This window comes from Typopeltis vanoorti, chromosome 12 (assembly GCF_054136105.1).
Source record: "Typopeltis vanoorti isolate ZY-2024b chromosome 12, IOZ_Tvanoo_1.0, whole genome shotgun sequence".
Classification (NCBI taxonomy): domain Eukaryota; kingdom Metazoa; phylum Arthropoda; class Arachnida; order Uropygi; family Thelyphonidae; genus Typopeltis; species Typopeltis vanoorti.
The window spans coordinates 89793101-89820884 of record NC_143560.1 but is presented as its reverse complement, the minus strand read 5'-3'; the positions used below and the strand labels follow the sequence as shown (position 1 = coordinate 89820884).

At 34.7% G+C, this 27784-nt stretch overlaps 1 protein-coding gene across 1 annotated transcript in view; it reads right to left on the bottom strand.

Moving 5' to 3' along the window:
• Positions 1 to 9: 9 nt before the first annotated feature.
• The window catches only part of LOC150100987 (small ribosomal subunit protein eS7-like), a 92335-nt gene continuing 64560 nt past the window's right edge, over positions 10 to 27784 (bottom strand). The window contains exons 5-6 of the mRNA XM_090401724.1: positions 12447 to 12597; positions 10 to 130 (exon numbers count right to left, since the gene is read on the bottom strand). Coding sequence (XP_090257850.1) covers positions 53 to 130; positions 12447 to 12597 — 229 coding nt within the window. The 3' untranslated portion in view covers positions 10 to 52. The remainder of the gene's footprint in view (positions 131 to 12446; positions 12598 to 27784) is intronic.

Below are 27784 nucleotides of genomic sequence, written 5' to 3'. Positions count from 1 at the left end.
ACACTCACATTCATAACATATCTTTATTTCAGAAGTATATTACAACCTCAATTTAAAATAAAGGTTCTGGAAATTGAAAAGTCACTTCCTTTCCAGTTAACTTCTTATATACAGCAGCAAAAATGTCGATCTATAAAAAAAAGTATATGCTATAAAAATTTATTAAAAAAAAACTATAATAAAAGTAGTTTTAACTAATGTGGTCCATACTGTACAAACAAAATTTCATTAAAATTAAAAAATATATATTTATACATACACATATGTAATATCTTTTACATAGACAATGGTCACAATGTGATTATTAATAAACTGACAAATAGCAGTACAGGAATGTTGATATGCATACTCTGAGCACTGTCAAACATTTCAGTAAAATTTATTTCAAATCTGCTAACTAACTACCAAGTTGATGCTTAAGAGGAAAAGGAGAAAGATATGCTCATCTCTAATCCAAAATTTGCTTAATCTTGCAGGGTATGACAATGTAGTGGAGCAGGAAAAACCTTTCAAGAAATATACTTGACAAATTATATTCTTTTTTTAATCCTATATCCAAGCATAAGTATGATGTACGAGGGTGGTCTGAAAAGTTCTCGGCCTACAATGAAAAGCAAATTTATAATTTCAAAATTATTTTTATTTTTTAACATAATCTCCCTTAAGACTAATACATTTATTCCAGCAATGCTCCAGTGCCATTATCCCGTCCCTGTAGTGGTTCTCAGTAAGATTTGTAAAATACCCCTCTACAGTTGCAATCACATCTAGATTTGACAAAAAAATGCTGACCAGCAAGGAAGAGTTAGAAGTCAGAGGGAGCCAAATCTGGGGAACAGGGTGGATGTTCCAACAATTCATAGCGCAGATTCCTTAATTTTCCCACTGCCAAAAAACACCTTTGTGGGCAGGTGCATTGTCCTAATGAAAGATGATTTTTTTTCTTCTGCAAATCTAGTCTTTTCTCAAGAATTTTTTCGTCCAGTCTGGTTAAAAGATCGGAATAATATTTCGATTATTATTTTACCCTTTTCAAGATAATTAATAAACAAAATGCATCACAAAACACCGATGGCATGACCTTTCCTGATGGAACTGAATTTGTCTTCATTGGTGTTGAACAATCGGCTTCTGTCCACTGTTTGGATTCAGGTGTGTAATGGCGAATCCAAGTCTCATCCATAGTAATAAATTGACACACAAAATCAGTTTTATTCTTGTTAAAATGCTCCAAGCACTGTTTAGAGATTTTCACGCGAGTGGGTTTTTGAACTGCTGTGAGCAAGCGTGGAGCCCATCTTGCGCAAAGCTTTTTCATTTGCAATTCTTCACACAAAATATATCCTACACATTCTTTTGAAATGTCCATAGTCTCAGCTATTTCTTGCATTTGACTTGCTGGTCATCCAAAACCCTATTGCTCACTTGATCAATGATTTCTGGCATTGTTACATTCTTTGACGTCCTTCACACGGATCACCTTCAAGGCTGGTACAGCCACGTTTAAACTCGGCAGCCCATGTTTTAAATGTCGAAAATGAAGGAGAAGAGTGCCCATAAACTTATGAACTTCGAATGAATATCTTTTGGCGTTAAACCTTCTTTTACAAAGAATTTTACAACCGAACGATACGCAATTTTATCCATTTCAAGAGATACAGACAATACTTTTGCTTCAGACAGCTGTATAAAACAAACTACTTGATAGAATGACTTGCAATTTCACATGGATGCTTATGGCAGATGTACCAACTTAGAAAAAGAAATCTTGCCGATAGTGTTGCCATTTATGTCGAGGCTGAGAACTTTTCAGACAACCCTCTTAACTTAACACTATTCCACTTGTATATAGAGGCTGATTTCACATAAATTGCCCTAGTACCTCATAACGCAGAAACATTGACTTTTCCTATAATATTTCTGCATTATGGGATACTAGGGCAATTCATGTGAAGTCAACAGCTTCTATATACAAGTAGATTAGTGTCAAGAAATCTTCGCGCTTATGAATGGGCACAAGAATTGGCTACATTGTAGCCAAGCAGAAAAACTTTCCACACACTTTGAGACAACAGTAGCATTCACTTCTTATGACTGCTACATCCCCAAGTTGGTAGGCATTAAACCATCAGAATGAAAGACATTATCTAGGTTTGAACTTATGTAGGCAGGCATCAAAGTGTGCCATTTTCAACTGAGGAAAGGCCAAGACACCACTCTGCTTAATGGAAGCATGAAATGGCCAACTGTTCGGATTCTGGAGCAAAGATATAGTTCACTTTCTCCTCATTTCATCTTGAATTTCAAAACTGATGTCAGATTCAACTCCCTCCCACCCAAGGGTACAGCATTAAAACTTATTCTGCAGACAGGCTGCTAAGTAGTTTACTAGACTGAACCTAATGTTAACACTTTAGGAGACTTATGGGAAATTCAGTGAATAATCTTACTATCACTATTTTGCAAGAACAATACATTTCATTTCTTTCTCATTTGACAAATTTTGACATTATACATGAAAAACAAAGAATTTCCAATGAAATTCACCACACCAATTATCTGCTACGAACTATTCACGTAGTTACAAGTTTGCTATAATGGGATGACTGTATTTACCATTATTATGAAACCTGTCCATCTTCCCAAACATTTCTCTATTTGGGATTTGTTCCCTATGCTGCTGTTCAGGTTTCTAACAAGAACTGATTTTCTTTATATCACCTGCTCATATCAATGACTTGAAAATTCATCTGCTTCTCCCATAATTGAACCTCTTATGGAATGTGAAGTCAACAGCTTCTATATACAAGTAGATTAGTGTCACGAAATTACTTCGCGTTTGTGAATGGGCACAAGAATTGGCTACATTGTAGCCAAGCAGAAAAACTTTCCACACACTTTCACCAATCATAGGAACTATGAAATCTCACTGTCCAATCCAATTTTTTATTTGGAAATTTGTTACATCACTTTGCTTGAAACTAGCTCCTATGTTTGCTGTTATAACATCAAATATGGGAGCTAGTTTCCTTCTCCTTCCCTGATCCGTAATGCCCAAGTACATCACTTTATATCACTTATTTAGAAAACCTTACGTTTTAATCACCTTCAGTGTCAGTAACACCAATGTCAACAATATTTCTTCAACTAGCTATATTTCTTTTTAGCTGATAATATCTGCCCATCTTAAATTCAGCTGAGATGAACAACAAAGACAGTAGTTGACTTTATTAGTCACCATAACTCTCTTATAAAAACAATGAATAGAGTGGTGGCCTTATGTAACTGGGCAGCATCCTCAGCCAGCATCATATCTAAGACTATCACTATAATGTAATTTCAGCTAATACAGCATACAATTTGGCCAGATATTTGGTTGGAAATATTTAGTAATTTCTGAAGAAGTTCTCAGCCATATTAAAATGTTTTCATAGGAAATTTTTAATCATTCTTTTTCAAATGGAAGAGTTGGATATGAAACCAACAACTTAACTTAGCAGCTCTATAGTCTACCTATTGCCAACTTATTCATGGAAAAGTTGAAATCTTTAAAGAAAACATTATGCACCTCAACTTGCAATATTTATCACAATCATGTTAAGGAAGCTATTACTGATTTGCTATACACAGAAAAGCCATGGTTTAAATCCAGTCCAGATATGAAGATGTCACTAACTATACCATGGTGGTGGCACTTTTTTTTTTTTTTGGTTATGCTTCCAAGGACTCCTCATGGGAGGGCACACTACTCCATTATACACAATTCACCATCTTCCCTACTTAACCATCTAATTACACAATGATTACTACCATCAACCAATAGTATCTTTTGTCTGTAAATTGCATGTGTTCTCTTGGCCAATATTTGATTGTATATAGGATGAAAACCTGAATTTCCAGGAAAACAAATTCTGACACCCCATTATGGGATCACCTTCAACTGAAATTTTCATTCTAATTGCCCAATTTTGGATATTATTTAATTTTAAAAATACTTAAGTGTATAACATTACCATACCTGTGGAAAGCCTTCTGACTTTCTTCTCATCTTTCTGGCTAATGTTATGAAATTTAAATCCAAGGGAGAATGACACAGCAATGTGAATCATAAGAACAAATGATCAACCATTTCATGGAAGGGTCTCGGGAACATTATTTCAAAGAGTCAAGTGAGGTTATCTGCTCAGATATTTTGATTCAGGTTTAAAATTGAGAGATAATACTGCATAATTCAAGGGAGAAATGTGTGTGAAAGTTCAGCTATGGCATGCAAACATGATAAAGATGTGAATGACTTCGAACATGGTTATGTATCTGGCAAAGGAGTAGAAACAGATGCTTTGGGTTCTTTTGAGTATGTCTGGGGAGGAAAAAGAGAAAGTTCTACAATGAGGGAAAATAGATTGCATATTAATTATAAGAATAGGCTAGGTGATAATTTGCTGTATACACAAATGCTAGGAGCATCAGAAACAAAAGGGTTGAATTCAATGCTTGACTGAATATGACACGGCCCAAGATTGTTGGCATTAGTGAAACCTGGCTATTAGAATATCAGATATGGTAACTGGGATCAAGTGTAATGGGTATACTATTTTTAGTAATGACAGAAGAGATAGGAGGGGGGGGGGGGGGAGGGAGAGAACTACTAATGATATCAGATGACTTAAGTCCAGTTAGGGTAGAAATGAAAGCAATGATTGTAACAATGTCCCATGCAGAGGTGAGTTCGAGGCTATTCTGGTGTGAAGTGGAGGCTAACAGAATGAAATATATGGTGGGGATGTTGCTACATACCCAGCGGCTCAGTTGCAAGGGATGAAGAAACATTGCCAATTTAGCCTTAAGGATAGTAAATGAGTGATCATTATGGGTGACTAATTATCCAATTAATTAGGTAGAAGAGAAATTTCATGATAAGAATAAGAAGAATTTATTGAACTGTTGTACACAACTTTCTCAAGCAGCACGTGAAAGCAAGAACTTGAGGTCAAAGATCTTTAGATTTGTTCATAGCATCAGAAGAGGGTCTCTTAAGAATATGACTTATCACCAGTTGGTGACAGTGATCATGCAGTGCTTTCTTGGAAAGTATCTAATTATACTGATGTTCCCATTAGAATAGGTTACATGCTGAACTATAAATCTGGAAATTATGATCGACTTAGGAGAATACTATCGTTGGTCTCATATCAGTTACTGAATGGAAAAAATGTCAGCAGTGCATGGGCATCTTTGAAAAAGTGCTTAAATGAGGCAGTATCTGAATGTATCCCTAGGATTTTAGGCTGAAGGCAATCCAAAAGAATTTTATTGTTATGCCACAAGCAAAAGAAAGAATGAAAGTGGAAGAATAACTTTACTGAATACAGATGGTACTCTAGCGTCAGAGGGCTAATGAGACTGTGCAATTAATGAGTGCTCACTTTGCTAAAATATATCAACCAGGTGTGTGTAACATGGTGCATAGTGCTACTGCTACATTGGATGAAGAGTTAGAGGTGGAGGAAAATGAGATTGAAGTGCTGTTGCATAACCTGAATAAGAATTTGTCAATAGGGACAGATGGAATAACAGCATGCTTGCTAAAGGAATGTTCAACCGAATTGGCTAGGCCTCTCATTTGTTTGTATGACTCAAAAGTCTCAAGCTCAGGAATGATACCACAGGAATGTATAATAGTTCCATTGTATAAGAGTGGTGCAAAACCTAATGTGTCTAACTACCAACCTATCAGTATCTCTAGTGTGGCAGCGAAGATTTTGGAGAAGGTGGTATGAACTTGCATACAGAAATGGATAAACAAACAAGCTATACTCTGAAAGAGTAGCAATTTGCTCATGTTTTATAACAATGTTACAGCTGAGTTGGATAAAGAGAATGGATATACTATGATACTGTTGGACTTTGCTAAGGCATTTGATATGATGCCACATGAAAGGCTGTTGCATAAACTAGAGAATATGAGATTGGAATATACACTAATAGCTTGGATAAGTGAACTGTTAAGAGATATCAAAATATGGTATACAGTGGGGATGTGAATCTGCCAGATTTAAGGTGACCAGTGGTGTACCTCAGGGTTCATTTCTTGGGCCATTGTTGTTCAATCTATACATTAATGACATTAGGAAAGGACGGTCTAACAAGATATGTACAATTTTTTGCTGATTATGCAAATATAGTCAGGGCAATCAGGGATGCTACTGATATCCAGCACTTACTGGGGTTATGCTCCAAGAAACTGATGAGGCTAGGGATCTTGGAGTACTGTGGATAGGAATTTGAAATTCAGAAGTCATATAGCAAAAAGTTGTAAATACAACTCAGAGGATAATTATGATGTTGAAGTGAGCCTTTACACCTAAGGATAAAGAAGTCGTTTGAATCTTTATAAAGGTCTTGATAAGACCACACCTGGATTGTTGTGCAGATTTGGTCTCCCAGATTCCAAGGGAATAAAGAAGCTGTGGAAAGAGTTAAAGATTATATCCAGATTATGGGATTTAGATTATGAGGACAGATTGCAAGTATGTGGATTACAGACTCTGGTTAACAGGAGAAAGAGGGGTGAAATAACAGGTCTATAAACTTCTGAATGGTGTTATATCATTGATGAAATTTTTTTGTTGTATAGATGAGTCCTTGATTCAAGAGAGTCAAGGACTCTCGATGAGTCCTTGAGTTCCTGGCAGTCTCAGATAATAATATATAGATATCACTAAACAAATTTTACACTTCCCTCAGATCTAAACTATTTCAACATTCACTGACAAGAGATGCAAAAAGTAGAAACACCCAGCAGCAACAAGAACATGTCATTCAATGTTCCATTATCAATGTCTCACACACTACTTATTTTTTTTTCTGAAACAAAGTTATAGACAAAATTTTTGATTTTGTCTATAACCCTAAAAGCATTTTATCTTCCCCTTTATGTGTTAGGATCAACAGCCTGTTACAACTAAATTATAACCACTCTTAGTTCATCAACATCCTGATATACACCCCTTAAGGGATGTATAGGATACTAAAAGTACTACATGATAAAGTTTTACATTACTAATGCCCTGTCAACAATTTTCCTAAAAATTAGCCTATCACTTGTCAGCATTAATATTGTCAAATCTTATATTTCAGTCTTCTGGGGTACTTCTGACTACATCATTCCATCTAGATTTTGGTTTTCTTCTGGGTCTTTTTATCTTTGCATCAAACCTGTTTTGCTAACCTTTCCATTCCCATTCTGTTTAGGTAACTACACCACCTGGGATTAGTCTGTTCACATATTCTTAAGTGCTAACAATATTAAATTCCTTCCCAATATCTTCAATTTTTAATACTGTACCACTGATGCCCTTTGTTCACTCTAATTTTTCTCAGAACTCAGTGCTCTCCAGTCTTTGCCGACTGTATATTAAAATAGAGGATATTATAGATCACCCATATTTTAGAAAGAAATTTACCAGAAAGTAATGTGGGAAAAAAAAAAGCACCAGTAGGATAGGATCCAACCCACTGCAAGCTACTCTGCCTTGCAAAATTTGGGACTCTTAATCCAGCTTTGAATCTGCATGTACATGATAAAGGTGAAGCAACCAAGATCAATTTGCACCACCATTAATTAGAGGAATGAGTGCAAAGGAGATTCAGTGAGCAACTCTCAGATGTGAACTGTAGACTAAAATACACAAACATTATTCAAGAAAAAAAACAAAAGTGTTTGAGAACAGGAACCAAATCTTGGAGATTCAGTGGCAAGCCCTGAAGAAAACGTTATTGATTCAGCCAGAAAGGCATGTTGAGAAGTTGTTTGCGAGGATAGAAAAATCAGAACTCCATGGTGGACACTGGAAGTTAAAGAGGCAGTCAAGGTAAAGAAGCAAGCATATTAAAAGTTCCTGGCAAGTAAGTCAGTTTATGCTCTTAGAGAATACAGAGAAAAATGTAAGAAAGCAAAGTACTGTGTACAATTAGCTAAACAAAAAGTTTTCAGTGAAGTATCTTCGTGACTGGGCTACTTTATATAGAGGCTAATGGCTTCACATCAATTGCCTTAGCATCATGGGAAAACTTTAACTGACTAAATTAAAAAAAAAGGAAAATAGTATGGCAAAGGATGGTGTGAAAATCAGTGAGAACAAAGAAAATAAATATCAGGAAAGTGACAAAATATTCTGGAGGCTATTGAAAAAGATAGAAATGGAGTTAAGAGTATAATAAAAGGAATAGGATAAAGGTGACAGGAAAAGTGAAGATATTCTATATGTCAAATAATTACTTTGAAAGATTGCTAAATGAAACAAGCAGTGAAAAATTAGTAGAAAACACTCAGCAGGAATGCATATCAATACATGAAGTAGAAAAAGCTATTAACCTGAAATGTGAGAAGACAGCTAGAGTATATGATATTCAACCATAAATGCTGAAATATGGAGATATAAAAGTTTTACAGTGCCTCCATTGTATAATTCAGAAGACCTGGTCAGAGGGTTGGGTTTCAGTTTGGAGTAGAGTTCTCATAATAAAATTTCTTAGCATCTATAAAAAGGGAAATAAAACTGCAAGAATTACAGAGAAATTTCCCTACCCATCTATAAAAAGGGAAATAAAACTGCAAGAATTACAGAGAAATTTCCCTACTGAGTGATTCCTGTTAAAATTTATGCAAGTATACCTGAAAAATGTTAATAAAAATTGTGGAAAGGAAGCTTGAAGAACAAGCTGGATTCATCCCAAATAGAGGTTGTCAGATCAGATTTTCACTTTAAGACAAACAGTTGAAAAATCACGGGAATATAACAAGGATGCAAGTTTTGTAGATCTGGAAAAAGCATATTACAAGGTGCCAAGAGAAAACGGTGTTCAAAATGCCACAGTTATATAGTGTAAGTGAGACATTATAACAACAGGCTATTGCCTATTATATAGTCTATAATTGTAAGTTAGCGGTTAGAACTGAAGGTGGTACACAAAGATGATTTCATGTTAAGTCAAGTGTGAGACAAGAGTGCATATCATCTCCACTGTTATTCATCATCTATATTGATCACATTATAAAAGTAAGCAGTAGTAAATCTGATATGAAGATTGGAGATGCTAATTTGGCTTCATGCAGATGATTCTATATTTCTGAATAAATCCAGTAAGTCTGCAGGATTCCCTGACTAAATTAAATAAAAAAAAAGACAATGAAAATAGTATGGCAAAGGATGGCGTGAAAATCAGTATTTAGAACACTTATTACAGATAATCCTGAAGCCATGTTTGAGCACTGTAAGGTTTGTTCTATGAGTACTATCTTCAGAACAGCTATGAATAGAGTTTGAGATCAGGTCATTTATGTATGAGGAAGGGTGTGGGTGATATAAGAAATCTGAGGAACACCTGCATTAAGAGTAAAATCTGGAGAACATTCTCCACCATCATACAGTGAACAACTAAGAGAAAACTGGCAATCCAATTACAAAGTGAGGAAGACAGACCATAAGATGGCAATTTTCTGAGAAGTCTTCAATACCAAAATGTTCTCTAAACCTTTCCATGGTACATGTCGAAAGGTAAGTGATATAGGTAAGGAGATCTGTTGTGGGTAGTGAAAGTTTTTCCATTCATTAAACTCTAAATTAAAGATGCAAAGAAATTATACTCTTGGTTTAATCCTTTATCCAAGTGCAAGCAAACAAAGTTTGCACATGAAGTATCTTCACGACTGGGCTACTTGTATATAGAGGCTAATGACTTCACATCAATTGCCTTAGTATCCCATAATGCAAAACACACACTTTTTGGTCATATATAATGCTATGCATTACGGTAAGGACACTAGGCACACTGGTTTTGATCTTTACTGAGCTCTCATGAGTGGGAGCCAGAATCAGAGGAGATACCAAGGTTGAAGTAATGTAGAAGTCATATTTCTCATAAAAAGGTCTGGGCAGTGACCCTTCCCATAAGGCATGGCATTATACACGTCTGTAAAAGTGTGTTCTTTGCATTATGAGATACTAATGCAATGATGTGAAGTCATTAGCATCTATATACAATTAGCCCAGTAGTGAAGATATTTCACATGTAAACTTTGATTACACTTGGATAAAAGATTAAACCAAGAATAAAATTTCTTAGCATCTTAATTTATTTATCTGTTGTGAATCTTGATTTGTGAAGTCCATATTGGTGGTCACTGATTGGATGAGTTTTCCAGGTAGTGAAGATGACTATTGGTAATTTTTTTTTTTTTTTGGTGGTTCCCACCCCACAAAAGGTTAACTGCAAACCTATACTACATTTGTACCATGGGTGGGCTAAGACCAATTATGTATTTTTAACTTTTTTTTTTTTTTTTTACATACTCCAGAAATCCTATTCTAGAGACCAAACATAGAACTGCTTCAAGCAACTTCAGTGCCTCCAATAAGCAGGACATGGTCTCGCACTGGGCAATGAAATTCATCTCTCACCTAAAATTACTTTAGACACCTGAAGTGACAGCAACAGGTCAACAGTTTGATGTCAGAAATTTATCACTGTTTCTTTGGCTGTATATAGGGTTTACTTCCATGTTGTAGGGTAGATGCCAGTTAGGTATAATATAATGTATAGATGATAAAGAATGTTAGTTCAGAACATCTCTTGAGTACATTTGTTGTGATTCTATCATGACCAGAAGTCTTTTTTTGGTATACAAGCTGTTCAAGATTCTTCCGACGTCTTTCTAGTGGAATACTACAAGAAAGATGTAAGGCAATGCTCTGAGTAAAGGAAATAATTTGCTTTGATCATCTATGCATGATGCGAGGCCAGCTTTATTTTTGATGCTGTAACACTACCATTTGGGTGAAAGGTGGAAGCAGCAGAGATGGACAAAAGTTGTGTGCAGTGCATTTATGAAGGACCAGAAGGTACAGTGGCAATCCAACATTCGACCATTTCAAAGTCAGACTTAGTCCTGTCAATTATGGTTCTGCAAGATTGCGAACTTCAGCATAGGTTGTGAATGAAGCTGAAATGTTTGTTCTTATGCCGCTTATGAGCTGTTTTCTTTTCTTGGAAAATATAACTTAGATACAAGGTGGAATTTTGAACAGAGTAGGGAATGAAGACCTTCACTCCAACATGGATGTGGAGAAAAGAAACAGCCATAACTGTGGAAAGGAGGAACAAGTCTGAGATCTTCTCATTTGGCATTGTAGTCCCAAAGTACAGAAGGCTATGAATGAGAGGAAAGGCATTTTCCTAGAGAAGAAACTTGGATGAGAGTGATCTGAATTACTAAGAGGAATGATCACCTGATCAGTGTACCTGAAGGAGATGTCAAGAAGAAAATCCAAAGTGTTAGGTAAGTACCATAGTTAAAGGCTGACCTTTCGCAGGTGGGAGTTGCATAAAAATAAAGCGAAAAGGATTGTCAGAAATTCTGGTCGGAAGATGAACGATTTGCTTTAGGTCAATGCTTACAGCAATACCTCTGTTTCTTTTTCAGCTTGGTCAGCAGAATTGGAAAGAGGGAGCCAGTCATTGTGAACATTAAAGTTACAAATATATAACTTCATTGTTAGGGAATTTGGATTACAGGAAATCAAGCTTCAAGTCAGAGATCAGAATAGCTTATGTAGGTTTGGTATTATGTTAGCATTTCAAAGATAAGAATAAAATACAAAAAACAGAAAGCTCACATGGAAAATTATGTTTGTTTGTAAAATTTTCATCTGTTTCATAAGCATCTTCAACACAAAAATGGAACAGCAATTAAACAATGACAGAAAATTCCAAAAAGGAGCCACCTTAGTAGCTAGTACACTCAGCAAAAGTTGTTTTATGAAATGAAAGCATGCTTATTTCCTTTGCTCATGTATATGCACACAAGTTGACAATATAAGATTATTAGGTCTGCTTAATTAAGAGCATAAAACCCAAACTCAACATATGTCAGTCTAATGATTTCAAAAGACTGCACACAGATGTGACAAAAATGTAGCTTTAAAATGCTGCTTAATGTTCACCAAGTAGGAATGGAGGAAGTGGTTATTAGCATAATAGTCAAAACATTAAAACAAATGAGGTGCTTAGAAGCCAAGGGGGTACAAATTGACATGTTGGAAAAAAAAAAAAAGTTAATTGCAGAAACAGATAGCTAAAGTGATAGACAATTTTTTTTTTTTTCCTGTTTTTCTGGAAAAAAAGACATAAGCATGGGTAAGAAAACCACATAATTGGCTTGTAAGATACTTATCATGCTACATGGAATTTTCTATACATACTGACTTCGATTTTCTCCAAACTAAGTTTTCATCACTAGTGCCCCTTTGATTTCTAAGCACCTCATAATTATAAAAAGTAGAACTTCTTGGCTACCTTCATAATTCTTCCTTTTAATGGTAGTTTTAGATATTTAAAATGATTTTAAAATACCACTAACAGTTAAAATTTTATAAATTACACACCTTATGTTCAATATTTGTCTGCTGATTTTTGTCTAAATGAACTTTAGTAATGCGTGATCCACCTAATCTGATGCGAATTCTCTTGCCAACAATTTCAGCAGGAAACACCAGATCTTCAAGAATAGCATCATGAACAGCTGTTAGTGTTCGACTGAAATTTAGGAAAAATAAATAAATAAATACACACACACACACACATATATTCACAGTATCACTTATTATGAAATATTTTTCTCAAAAATAATTTTTTTTTCTTTTAAAATTGTCGTAATGTTCTTTTGGATGAACATAACTGCGTCAAGCAAATCAGTGTACTAAACTAGTAATCCATAAACTATTACAGCTTTTGTCAAGTAATTTCTTGAACCCAGTCTGCACATGTGATTCACTGCAGTCAGTATTTCATATCAACAGTTAAAATGCTGGATGACACCTTACAGAGAAAGAAAAAAAGGCAAAACTTATCTAGGTATCAAAGCACCTGAGGTAAACAAAATTTAGTATTCTTTATGCATGCACATATATTCAACTTATAAAAAAAAAAAAAAAATTAAAAAAAGGCCTTAAGGAATAATCTGGTATAGTTTGCTATAATGAATTTGTTTCAGAATAGTATTTTGTGCCTAAAAGACTAAGTTGGGATTTCTTGGAAGTTTGTTACAAGTTCTAGTTTGTAGAGACTTTTTTTTTTTTTTTAAACTAATCCTGTGTATTAATTTGTACTGCAAGCAACATTTCCCTTTAAGTAATGGAAGCAAATGCACAAATCATGTCTTCTGAGCTGCAGTTAGGTTGACCTGAGCCGAAGGTAGCAGATGTTTTTTTTGGGTAAAAAGGGGAATAACAGTTTACACATAAGCCCTCAAAATTATCTTAAAAAATAGTGAGAAGTATGTATTCTTATTTAGTGAAAATATGATTGTAGATGAAATATATGCACACATATCAATCTCAGTTTCAACAAATTCATTTAGCCATGACACTTAAAAAAACTTGCAGCTTTAAGTTTCTTAATAACATCATGATTATCACCATCATCATCAAATTCCTGCCATGTACCCTCAAGGGGTGTACAGGATATGGCAGAACTACATGAAAAAAATTACATCATTACTAACTTCCTATCTACAATTTTCCTCCAAATCAGTCTGTTACTTGTCAAGACTCCAACATTATCAGATCTTATATTTCTATCGCCTAAGGCACTTTGTACTGTATCAATCCACCTATATCTTGGTCTTCCTCTGGGTCGTTTTCCTGCCAACCTGGCAGAGAACACTTGTTTTACTAATCTTTCCTCTCCCATTCTATTTAAGTGACCATACCACCTGAGATTAGCTCTGCTAATGCCTTCCTGGATGCTGACAATGTCAAGTTCTTTCCTAATATCCTCTTTTTTAATATGATATTGCCATTGATGCCATCTGTTCACGCCTCTAATCTTTCTCAGGACTTTCATATCTGCGGTCTCTAGTCTTTGGTCAAGTGTTTTACTTCTAACCCAGCTCTCAGATCCATAAATTAAAACTGGTTTGAACACTGTCTTGTATACAGCTAATTTAGTGTTCCGACTAATTTCTCTCTTATTCCATATGAATTTATTCAATTGACTTCCCACCATACCAGCTCTGCTGATTCTGTTGTCTATTTCTATATTTAATTGACCATCTTCAGTAAAAATTGTGCCTAAGTAGCTGGAATGTTTTACTTGTTCCACAGGTTCTCCATTCACAACACAGTTGACATTTTCAATGATTCTGCCTATTTTCATTGTCTTTGTCTTTTTATTGCTGACCTTCATACCATATCTATTACAACAGCTATTCAATTTAGTCAGAGAATCTTGCAGACTTGTAGCGGATTTATTTAGAAGTATAACATCATCCGCATAAAGCAAAGAGCTGACATTAACATCTCCAATTTTGATATCAGGTTTAATACCACTTTCCTTCATAATGTGATCCATATAGATAATGAATAACAGAGGGGATAATGTACATCCTTGTCTCACACCAGATTTAACATTAAACCATCTTCCTGTACCTCCCTCAATTCTAACTGTTGACTTACAACTCAAATAAAGACTAAGTATTGCTTGATATAATGCCCCATTGACACCATATAACTGTAGCGTATTGAATAGCTTCTCTCTTGGCACCTTGTCATATGCCTTTTTCAGATCGACAAAACTTAAATACAGATCTTTGTTATATTCCCATGCTTTCTCAACTATTTGTCGTAAAGTGAAGATCTGATCCTGACAACCTCTATTTGGCCTGAATCCAGCTTGTTCTTCAAGCTTTTTTTCCACAATTCTTCTCAACCGTTTCTCAAGTATAGTTGCATAGATCTTGCCAGGAACACTCAGTAGGGAAATACCTCTGTAATTCTCACATTCAGTTTTATTTCCCTTTTTATATATAGGTACTATGAGGGCTCTACTCCAATCATCGGGAATTCGTCCCTCTGTCCAGGCTTTCTGAACTATGCAGTGCAGCCACTGTAAGACTTTTATACCACCATACTTCAGCATTTCTGGTCGAATATCATCTACTCCTGCTGCCTTTCCACATTTCAAGCCTTTGATGGCTTTTTCTACTTCAAGTATGGATATGTATTCCTGACTGCATGCCTGGTCAGTATTTTTTTATCACTATGCTGTCATCACTGCTTGTTTCATTTAGCAGTTTTTCAAAGTAATTATTCCATACTTCAAGGATATCTTTTTCTCCTGTTTTCATGTCACCTATATCATCTCTAACTCATTTTACAGCACTCTTTCCTCCATTCCTAAGCTTCTTCAACAACCTCCAGAATATTTTGCCACCTTCTTGATATTTATTTTCTATATTCTTGCCAAAGTCCTCCCATGACTTTTCTTTAGCTAGTTTTACACACTGTTTAGCTTTCTTACATTTGTCTCTGTATTCTGTAAGAGTAAAAGCTGACTTATTTGCCAGGAACTTTTGATATGCTTTCTTCTTTTCCTTCACTGCCTCTTTAACTTCCTGTGTCCACCAGGGAGTTCTGATTTTTTTTTATCCTTGCACACAACCTCGCCACATGCCTCTCTGGCAGAATCAATCAATGTTTTCTTCAGAGTTTGCCATTGAAATCTCCAAGGTTTGATTCCTGTTCTCAAACTCTTTTATTTTATTTTCAATAATCTTTCTGTATTTTAGTCTACAGTTCACATCTGAGAGCTGCTCAACTTTTATTCGCTTTAAAACTTTCTTACATGTTATTCTTTTCAATATGAAATTCAATTTTATCCTGCTCAAGACTAAATAGTGATCACTTCCAATTTCAAATCCTCTGTACACTCTGGTGTCCTGCACCAGGGAGAAAACATCACTATCAATAATAACATATTCAATGAGACTTTTCTTATTCCTAGCCTCTTCTCTCCATGTGAATTTGTGCACATTTTTATGTTGGAACATGGTGTTAGTAATAACCAGTCCATGTCCTGAGCAGAAATCCAACAGATATTTGCCATTATTATTAGCTTTGCTCTTTTCTCCAAATTTTCCCAAAATATTTTTGTATGTCTCACAATCATTTCCTACTCTGCTATTTAGATCCCCAACAAGGACCAACTTTTCATTTTTCATTGTGTCGGTTGCTTTTTCTAAAGCGTCAAAAAATTCCTCCACTTCTACCTTAGTAGAACCTTCTGTGGGACCACAGGCACAAATAAGTCTCATTGTCCAGTTCCCCATTCTCATATTTGCCCACATTACTCTACTTGAGACTGACTGTCATTCAAGAAGATTAGCCTCATATTTTGTATTGAATATTATGGCTACTCCTTCTTTTCCTTGATTGTCATTGCCTGAATATAACATTTTGTATTTATTGCTCAGAAAGATCTCACCCGTTTTGGTCTTTTTTGTTTCAGTCACCCCTATTATGTCGATCTGGTACTTATCGAATTCCTCAGCTAGCTCCATTTCTTTGCCATTCAGGCTTCTTACATTGATAGTACCGATCTTTAACTCTTGTGATGTTGAGTTGGGGTTTGTTTTCAGATTTGTTCCAGTAGCTGACTTTTCGCTGTTTGCCCTGGTTCCCTGGCAAAAACAATGGGGGCCTTGTTTAACTGGGCGATGCCCCAGCCAGCATGAAATTTTGTCATGTTGTACCATCATTTTTTATTTTGGTTTAACCAATAAGAATACAATTTGGTCGGCTAAATCCCAAATTGCCAGCCCATCCTTGTTCGTTCAGTATCAAAGTAGATACCCAACAGGGTGCACCACAAGAAGGTGAGGATTGGACATTAGGTCAGAAGCCCTGATCGGTTCTCCGCATTCCTTTAAAGGCTATGTGGAGGTCTCCTCTCAGTTATACAGCTTTGACCCTTAAGCACCTCCATGATTATCACACATTGATCATTACAGCATATGTTTTGGAAACTTTTTAAATATCACTGACTACTAATCTACTTCATTAAATGCTACAATAACAAAAACTGTTGGTGCATCATATCTGGCTGTGAGCAGAAGACTGAGTCTTGTGCACAGATTAAGTGAGGCTACTGTGTGGATGCAGATGAGTGCAGCTTAGAGGGGAACATTGATTGCAAGCACTATAATGATACCATGAAAAAACTTAATACTGCATATGTATTATGCCATATCATCTGCCTAACTAAAATTCAATTTTTTAGGCAGATGTAAACCAAAAATCCAATATACAAATTACAAAAGAACCAGTATGTACTATTTGTGAACATTAGTTAACTGTTTATATGTACAGAGTTAAGACATGTCCTAGGTTAGACATATTTACTTGCTTGAAACATGAAAACTAAATCCTATTAACCCTGGCATCTTAGCATAAGGATTCTGCAGCTTCTTTAAAGAAATTAAAGATGAAACATAGATATCTGGAGTAATTACTTTGAAACATTACTAAATGAAACAAGCAATGACTAAATGGTTATAGAAAACACTCAGCAGGAATGCATATCAATAGTTGAAGTAGAAAGAGCCATTAAAAGCCTGAAATGCGGAAAGGTAGTTCAAGTAGATATTTGGAGAGAAATAGTCAATTATGGAGGTATGAAAGTTTAACAGTGGCTGCACTGCATAATTAAGAAGGTCTGGTCAAAAAGAAAATGAAACTGCATATGAGAATAACAGATGAATTTCACTCATGAATGCTCCTGGTTAGATTTATGCAAGCATACTTGAGAAACAGCTAAGATAAATTGTAGAAGGGAAGCTTGCTTAGGAACAAGCTAAATTTTGGCCAACTAGAGGTAGTCAAGATCACATTTTCACTTTCAGACAAGTAGCAGAGAATTCATGGGAATGTAAGAAGGATCTGTATTCAAGTTTCGTAGATCTAGAAAAGGTATATGACAAGGTGTCAAGAGGAACAGCTGTTCAAACTGCTACAGTAATATGGTGTAAATGGGACATTATATCAAGAAGTACTAGGTCTATATTTGAGTTTTAAGTCAACAGTTAGAATTGAAGGAGGTAGAGGAAGATGGTTTGATGTTAAATTGGGTGTAAGATAAGGATGTACATTATCTATTGATATATTTAAATAATAATAAATAATAAATTACATAATAACTACAGTAATTAACTTTAATGACATAAAGGTACAAATATTTCTTACTAAAATTAACAGTACATTAGTGTAGACAAGCAATTCAAAGGAATGGAATACAAAGTACATAACAGACGGTGGATTACCAATTAAAAATGGTTGCTGCATGCTAGAAATTAATATTAATAAATATTACATAATTCTTAAAAATTGTTTCTTTGATGGTTACATAAGATAAGAATCTTCAAAACTTTTGGGAGAGAGACACGATAATTTTGATTCAGATTTGGCTGATGTAAAAGGGCTTCGCAACTTTCTTTGAAAAGGCGTTCGTATTTAAACTTACATCTATGGACAAGACTAGTTTTATCCCTCTGATTATCGTGCAATTTATCATTTATAGTTATGCCACAGGTACCTTTAAAGATTAGACTATTGATATATTTCTTCTATTTTTGCTTGAAACACCATTTTTTTTAAAAATTTCACTGTATTTTAATGACTTTTTTTTTTTAATGAACGTTGTATACAAGTGGTTGCGAAGGTCTTCACTGTCAACAGAGTGAAGAAGTTAGAAGATATGTTTCTTAAACAGATGAAAAAGTTTAAGAAAGGCTAAAGGGTAGAGAGACCTTTGGACTTCTCAGAGAATGGCTAACTCAAACACTCTTATAATAGGCTCCACATTGTAGACTAGAATGAAAGGAAGGATGGAACCTTGTTCCAGATTTGAAGCTGTACTGTGTATGATGTTGACCAGCAGATGCTTGTGTTTTTCTGAACTTAAAGGAGAGTGGTGGAATAATGGTAGACAGTATGCCCAGAAAAAACAGCTATAGAAAAGACATAACAGAAAGAAAACTGAGAACATCACCCAGGTCCAGACTGCCCTTTTCTGAATGGCACCAAGTATTTTTGGAGAGGATTTTGGTGCATCATTCCAAATGTGACACTAGTATTCTAATGGAAGTGAAGAGTAACTGATGATTATTTAAGATTATTCCTCTTCTCCATTTACAGCATAATACTGTTAATTCTATTTTATAGAAATAATCTATTAGGAACCTTTTCCCCCCCATGAAGTCACTTCGACAATCTCACAGATGTTCAAGCTCAGCTTCTCTTCAAAAAGGAAGCTGCATGGTCATTGCCTCAGTGAACTAGCAAACATCATTCCTATGCTGAGGAGAGTTGATTAAAACAAGAGCAGAAGCAGTTGTCCAACCCAGTATCCCTTTTCAGTACAACTGTAAACACACCGAACCTGCTTCTCTTCATTTATTCCATCTACCTCTGTTGTGAGGCTTAAACACATTATGAAGGCTTCCTGATAATGTGTTTCCCTATGACTACAAGCTCTAGCTCTAAGAAAAATGTTAAGATTTCTTTTCTGGGGTGCAGGTCAGGATTGAGAATCCTGACTTTCACTCCATAGGCTTCACCAATGTGCTATAGGTTCTTGTACCTCTCGTTCTTTTTTTTTTTTAATATGTTATTAGTGTTTAAGCAACTTATGTTAAAAGTTAATGTTATTATATCAATAAAATTCCATGTTTTGTAATGACAATTGAGCTCTAACACACATGGAGTTCTTAAGCTCAAGGATTTTTTCTGCAGATAACAAAAACGTATTTTCCTTTAACACACAGAACCTGCATAACAAAGTTGTTTCTTATTTCACACACATTCAACTAGAACTCTCATGCATGCATCCCTCCAGGAATCAGCACAACTCATTATGAACAGCTGTAAAATAGTGTTGACATTCAAAAGGAAAGAGACTTAAATGGGAAAAGAGTCCAACAGATTTATCTGAAAGATTATCTTTCAATTTTGAGTTTCTATATATTTAGATTTTTTTTTTTCAAGATCTAAGGGCATCAAACATTTTTAAAGATTAATATGTAATAGTTTGAAGAAAACTTTCTTTTAGAACATAATTACACATGGAATCAGAATTTTAACTTTTTTTATATTAATAGCACTACTTGTGTAATATTTGAGATAGTGAATCATATATATAACAGAAATAAGAAGAGAACAGCATCTTGAGACAAGAACGGTTCACAAAATAGTATGGCTTTCCAAATGCTGTACAGCTAACAAAAAGTTCTATTAGCTTGTTCTTATTGCCTATTTTCTAAAAGAAAATTGATTTTTTTCCCTCTCCAGCTTAAGAAAAAATAAAAATTTGAGAGAATAGGAGAGAGAGAGAGAGAAGCTTGCAAAGAAGTGATCTTTTTTCTTCAAGTAAATTTAAGAAGCTCAAGAGAATTTTTTTAAAAAATGGATGAACCCACAACGATACCATTAATTTATTTTAAATGAAGCTTTTTCTTTCTTTTTTTTCCCAGTCCAAGTTAAAGAAAAATGTCATTTAAAACTGACTGTATGTGTGTGTGTTTTGGGGGAAATCTGAACTTGTAAATTCTTGAAAGGAGTCCTTTACTGAAATTTACAATTTTCAAATTCTGACAATAACAATAACTAAGTCGTGTTGGTGTGGTAGTAGGAAAGTTTTTTTTTTTTTTTGTTACAGTTTATATAAATAAATGTGTGGTTTTTTCATATTAAATATTGATTTTGTTTTACAACTTTTATTTCTGAAATGAAAATAAGTGAATGTAATGAATGAGATTCTTAAAGATTTATTTAAGACAATTATGGATACAGGAAAGAAAAAAAATCATACAAAATTAGCTGCACTGCAAAATTTTGCAATTAAACACATGCATGCACATAAGTATGGCTAAAATTTAATTTTTGGAAATACCTAATGCCAAGGGAATTTCATGTTTGTTTCAAGCAACTCGATGGGCCTCCAATAAGGAGGCAGTAGTCTCAACAGCAGGAGATGAATTTTCATCTCCTACCTAAAGACATTTACAAACATCCATTCCCATGGTGAGATTCAAACCTGTATCCTGCTGGAGTGGGTGCCAGTCAGCCAACCACGCTGGAAAATCTATTTGCAATAAGACTGGTAAGAGATGAGTTGTTAATCAATTTGCTCAGCAGTATGTAGGTATGAAGCCTCTGCCTCAAGTCTTTCCAATCAATTTGTCCATGGACAATGTTCATTCAAGCTTATTACTCTCCTTAAAAACTACATACCCCCCCTTTCTGCAACCAGTCACCACAAATTCACAATTCAGCTTCGAACCCCACTGACTATCCAGTGTTTCCCACCAACTGCGATCTAAAAAAGCATTAAGGAAAAACAAATTTTTCAACATAACACTTGCAGATCATTGTGCTAATGTACACCAAATATCTTCAAGTTTCTCAAGCAGGATTACTATAATATTTTGGTTTATGCTTTCAAGAGACGTACTAGATATGAGTCTAACAAAATAACTACTGCACCAAGCTCAATTCCCACTATAGCAAACTTGTAAGGAACACAGGCAGCCAAAACAAGTATGTTTGTTCACTTGTATGTGGCAGGTGGATTTTGCCAGTTGGCAAATATCTGTAGACTGAACAAAATAGAAAACAGAATATTTTTTTATTCAATAAAAAATAACTAAATTTTATTTATGCAACACCACTAATCACTTTATGCAACTTCTATTGACTTATTGGGGCATTAAAATAGGAGGTGAGTACATTTTTTTTGTAGTGAGGAGGAGTTTGCATAAGTTGTAGAGAAGTTTCCCCAGAAATGGTTTGTTATATCATAACAGCAATTTTTTTGTATACAACTGTTTTTACGATGGTAAGAGTTAACAATTTCATATTAAATTTTCTTCTAAATCAGTGTCAGATTTGTGATCAATCCATATTTTAGGTGTCCTTAGAGTGTTATCTATTTGTTTCAAATCCCTGTTTTCCATCTGTCATTCTGGTTATGCAAACATACATCATAAACATGCTCCACTTATGCATTCTTGAATAATGTCAAGTAATCTTCATTTTTTGTTATTGCTCGGACACTGATACCATCCTAATTTTTCTCAGAACTCTCATTTTATGACCTCCAGACCTTTGATCAACCCTTATTTCTAACCAGAGAAGTCAGGCTGATGAATTTCAGTATTTGAAATCTAGAGATATGAAGTGGTCATGCCACTATGAACTTCAAACCAGAACTAACCCTGCTTACCCTTCATTGGTTCCAACTTGCAACATTAGGAATATTTTCAGAGTTAGATATTTTTGTTTGAGGGTACAACTTTAAAAATGGTTATTTCAGACTTCTAATGTATGAAATAATGTCATCCATTAGAAGACATTATTTCATCATGTCTTCTAATGGATGGTATGTAATGTAGTTGAACAACTGCTGCCATGATTTGAGGAGTTTGGCAAAATTTGCCATGATTATTGCTTAACAGAGAATCCATTAATTAAATATTCTGCATCCCACCAATTTCAACTTGCCTTAAGCTACATCATGAAAAGATTACATGAAAATCACCCCCGAAATTTTTACAATAAGATCTACTTTACAATATGACTTAGTTCTAACATCATTCTGCCACACTAAATCTACTTTTAGTAACAGATACTCAACTTTCAGTTTCTTCAAATCACTTATATATATATATATATATATATATATATATATAATGTCATCTATTAGAAGGGCAATAACAAATAACAAAAAACAAAAAAAGTCAGTGGGCAATATATATATATATTGCCCACTGACTCTATCCCAATGATGAATTTTTGTTTTATGTTTGCTCTGAGATCCCGTGCCAGAAAGTTTCAAAGTTGGAGTTCTCTTTTTAATCTTCTCTGATTCATTTAACTGTATCATTCTCCTAATTCTCGAGTCCAACTTTCCCAATTGTGGAGTCACCTTTGGATATTTTAATATTCAGACTCCAAGATTTCCTTTTCCAATTACACTGATCCAGCAAGTAGCAAAAACCCAATTCCTTCTTCCTCAGCAATAAAGAGCAACCTGTGTTTAATTCTTCCCCCACAGAGTAACACTTGCAAGCACTCTTCTCCAAATATTGTGTTGAATTATAAGAATGTCAAGTGGGATGATCTTCAGGATTTCTGTGCATCATTTCCAAGATCAGATTAGAAGATATTAAAAAATTTACTCCACGATTTCTTTTTGTACATTTCTTCACGGAACTTCATGGAACTAACAAAAAAGAAAAAAAATTAAAGAAGTTTACTGCTTCTGGGGGTGCAACAGAATGCAAATAAGGTTTTCAGAATGAGCCAAACATTGTACAGCCACTGTTGTCTTATTCATTTTTTGTAATTCTGTAACAATTATTTAAGAAATTTCAAGAACGTTTATCAAGTATACATTCAGTTAGAACTTTTGTCAAAATTCTGAAGTGTTCCATCTTATTAGCCAATAAAACAAACAAAATTGCCAGATGATCACATCCACATGACCTCTGTGCCATTAAATGCATGCCATTTTCAAAAATGACATGAACATTTAATCTTATAAAGGATAAAATACATTCAAATGATGTTAATATTTTGATACAAACCTCAAAAAAGATTAGGACATATTTAGAGAGGAGGATCATCAAATTCCTGATATGTACCCTCAGGGGATGCACAGGATATTATTAATATTATTTTATATTTGACACATGCACAAAAAGGCACAAGATCTATAGCAGATCAGTGCAATGTGTGTGGGCAAGAGGATAGGAAGAAAGCTGGAATCTGTTTATATCTGATAGTATTACACAAAAACATTTTCATTACTACGTTTCAATATTATCAGATCTTATGTCTTCTAAGGCACTTTTTACTGTATCAATCTCCCTACATCTTGGTATTTCTCTGCCTGTTTTTTTTTCCTTTTCATGCCATCCTGGCAAAGAACACCTGTTTTGCTAACCTTTCCTCTCCTATTCTGTTTAAGTGCCCATACCAGCCGAGATTAGCTCTGCTTACACATTTCTAAATGCTAACAATATTAAGTTCTTTTCTGATATCCTCATTTTTAACATGATACTGCCACTGATGCCATCTCTGTTCACTCTCCTAATCTTTACCAGAACCAATCATATCTATACCTTAATATCAGATCTATAAGTTAAAATTGGTTTGAACACTGTCTTCTATACAGCTAGTTTAATTTCTTATATGTACCCTCAGGAAGCATACAGGATGATAATGATGATACTGTCAAACTGTCTACTCTACAGATCATTCCACCAACTACACTGACGCCATCTACCGCTCACCACCACGAGCATTTCCACAGACAATCACAAACATCCATGCCTACAGCAGGATTTGAACCTGCATCCTTTTGGCTGGAGAGCAGATATGCTAACCACTCTACCAACCAGGTTGGCTAATTATGATACTTTATTGTATTTATTATGATAGTACTACATGAAAAAGTTACACCATTACTAACTTCAGATCAACAATTTTCTTCCAAATTAATCTGTTATTTGTCAAGACTCAATATTGTCAGATCTTATATTTCTGTCTTTTAAAGTACTTTTTACAGTGTCAATCTATCTACATCTTGGTTTTCCTCTGAATCTATTTCCTGCTAACCTGGCAAAGAACATTTGTTTTGCTAAGTTCTCTGTTTATCCCATTCTATTTAAGTGTCCATGCCACATGAGATTAGCTCTACTAACACATTCCTGAATGCTAATGATGACAAGTTCTTTCCTAATATCCTCATTTTTAATGTGATATTGCCATTGATGCCATCTGTTCACACCACTAGTCTTTCTCAGAAATCTCATATCAGAGAAAAACCGTTTGTCAACTGGAGTTCTGATATGAGAGAACTCCAGTTTTATTTCTAACCCAGCTTTCTGACCCATAAATTTTGAACATCATCTTGTATACAGTAATTTGGTGTTTTGACTAATTTCTTTCTTATTCCATATAAATTTATTCAGTCAACTTTCTAAAATACCAGCTTTAATAATTCTGTTATCTATTTCCATATTTAATTTCCCATCTTCACTAAAAATCATGCCTAAATAGATGAAATGTTTTCAATGACTGCCTATTTTTATTGTATTTTTATTGCTGATTTTCATAAACCTATTATGACAGTTCTTCAGTTTAGGCAGGGAATCTTGTAGACTTTAATTTATTGAGAAGCATAACATCATCTGCATAAAGTAAAGAGCTAAGATTAATATCAATTCTAATATCAGATTTAATACACTTTCCTTCATGTGATCCATATAGATAATGAATAAGAGTGGATATAATGTGCACCCTTGTTACACACCTGATGATTAGAGCAGAGATCTCATAGTACCCATCTATGAAAAGGGAAATAAAACTATGAAAATTACGGAGGTATTCCTTACCGAGTGTTCCTGGTAAGATTTATGCAAGAACACTTGAAACAGCTAAGAAAAGTTAAGGAAGGAAAGCTTGGTGAAGAACAAACTGGATTCAGGCCAAAGTGGTTCTCAGGATCAGATTTTCACTTTAAGACAAACAGTTAAGAAATCATGGGTATATAACAAGGATTTGTATTAAAGTTTTGTAGGTCTGGAAACAGCATATGACAAGGTGCCAAGAGGAAAGCACTTCACAACACAACTGTCATACGGTGTAAATAGGACATATCAAGCAATACACAAGTCTCTCTATTTGAGTTATAAATCAGCAGTAAGAAGCAAAGGAGATACAGGAAGATGGTTTGATATTAAGTCTGGTGTGTGACAAGGGTATATATTATCTCTGCTGTTATTTATCATTATATGGATCCCATTATAAAGGAAAGCAATATTAAACCTGATATCAAAATTGCCAGTGTTAATTTCATTAACATCCCCAATTTAATGATTGGTGAACCTAAAGCATGAAAAGTAAAACATTTCAGCTATTTAGGCAAAATAGCTAGTGAAAATGATAAATTGAGTATGGAAATAGACAACAGAATTAGTAAAGTTGGTATAGTAGGAAGTCAGATAAACAAATTTCTATGGAATAAGGGAGAAATTATTCAAAGCACCAAATTAGCTGTATACAAGACAGTTTTCAAACTAATTATAACTTATGAATCTGAGAGCTGGGTTAAAATAAAACACCTGATCAAAGACTGGAGACCTCTGATATGAGAATTCTGAGAAAGATTACTGGAGTCAACAGATGGCATCAGTGGCAGTATCACATTAAAAATGAAGATATTAGGAAAGAACTTGCCATTGTTAGCATTCGGCGATGTGTTAATAGAATTAATCTCAGGTGGTATGATCACTTAAATAGAATGGAGAGAAAAGATTAGCAAAACAAGTGCTCTTTGACAAGTTGACAGGAAAAAGACAGAGGAAGACTAAGATGCAGATGGATTGATACATTAAAAAGTGTCTCTAAAGACAGAAATATCAAATTACTGACATGTACCCTCAAGAAGTGTACAGGATATGATAGTACTACATGAAAAATTTACATCATTACTAACTTCGTTTCTACAATTGTCCTTCAAATCAATCTATTACCTGTCAAGGCTCCAACATTATCCGATCTTATATTTTTAAGGCACTGTTCACTGTATCAATCCACCTAAATCTTGATCTTCCTTTGGGCCTTCTTCCTGCAAACCTGGGAGAGAGAACACTTGTTTTGCTAATCTTTCCCCTCCCATTCTAAGTTTAAGTGACCATACCACCTGAGATTAGCTCTGCTAACACATTCCTGGATGCTAGCAATGTCGAGTTCTTTCCTAATATCCTCATATTGCCATTAATGACACCTGTTTACACCCCCTAATCTTTCTCAGGACTCTCATATCTGCGGTCTCTAGTCTTTGGTCAAATGTTTTACTTCTGACCCAGCTCAGATCCATAAGTTAAAACTGGTTTGAACACTGTCTTGTATACAGCTAATTTAGTGTTCTGGCTAATTTCTCTCTTATTCCATATGAATTTATTCATTTGACTTCCTACCATACCAGCTTTGTCGATTCTGTTGTCTATTTCCATATTTAATTTACCATCTTCATTAAAAATCATGCCTAAGTAGCTGAAATGTTATACTTGTTCTATAGGTTCTCCATTCACAATGCAATTGATATTTTCAATGCTTCTGCCTAATTTCATTGTCTTTCTCTTGTTATTGCTGACCTTCATATCATATCTATTATAACAGCTATTCAATCTAGTCAGGGAATCTTGCAGACTTGTAGTGGATTTATTTAGAACTACTATAACATCATCTGCATAAAGCAAACGGTTGAGATTAACATTGCCAATTTTGATATCAGGTTTAATGCCACTTTTCTTTATAATGTGATCCATACAGATAATGAATAACAGAGGGGATAATATACATTCTTGTCTCACACCAGATTTAACATTAAACCATCTTCCTGTACTTCCTTCAATTCTAACTGCAGACTTACAACTCAAATAAAGATTAGGTATTGCTTGAGATAACATCCCAATGACTCTATACAACTGTAGTGTTTTGAATAGCTTCTTTCTTGGCACCTTGTCACATGCCTTTTCCAGATCTTTGTTATGTTTCCAAGTTTTCTCAACTATTTGTCGTAAAGTGAAAATCTGATCCTGACAGACTATTTGACTTAAATCCAGCTTGTTCTCCACCACAATCCTTCTCAATCATATTTGCATAAATCTTATCAGGAGCACTTAGTAGAGAAATACCTCTAATTCTCACATCCCGTTTTATTTCCCTTTTCATATATGGGTACTATAACAGCTCTACTCCAATCATCTGGGATTCGTCCCTCTGTTCAGGCCTTCTGAACTATGCAGTGAAGGAACTATAAGACTTTTAAACCTCCATACTTTAGCATTTCTGGTTGAATATCATCTACACCAGCTGCATTT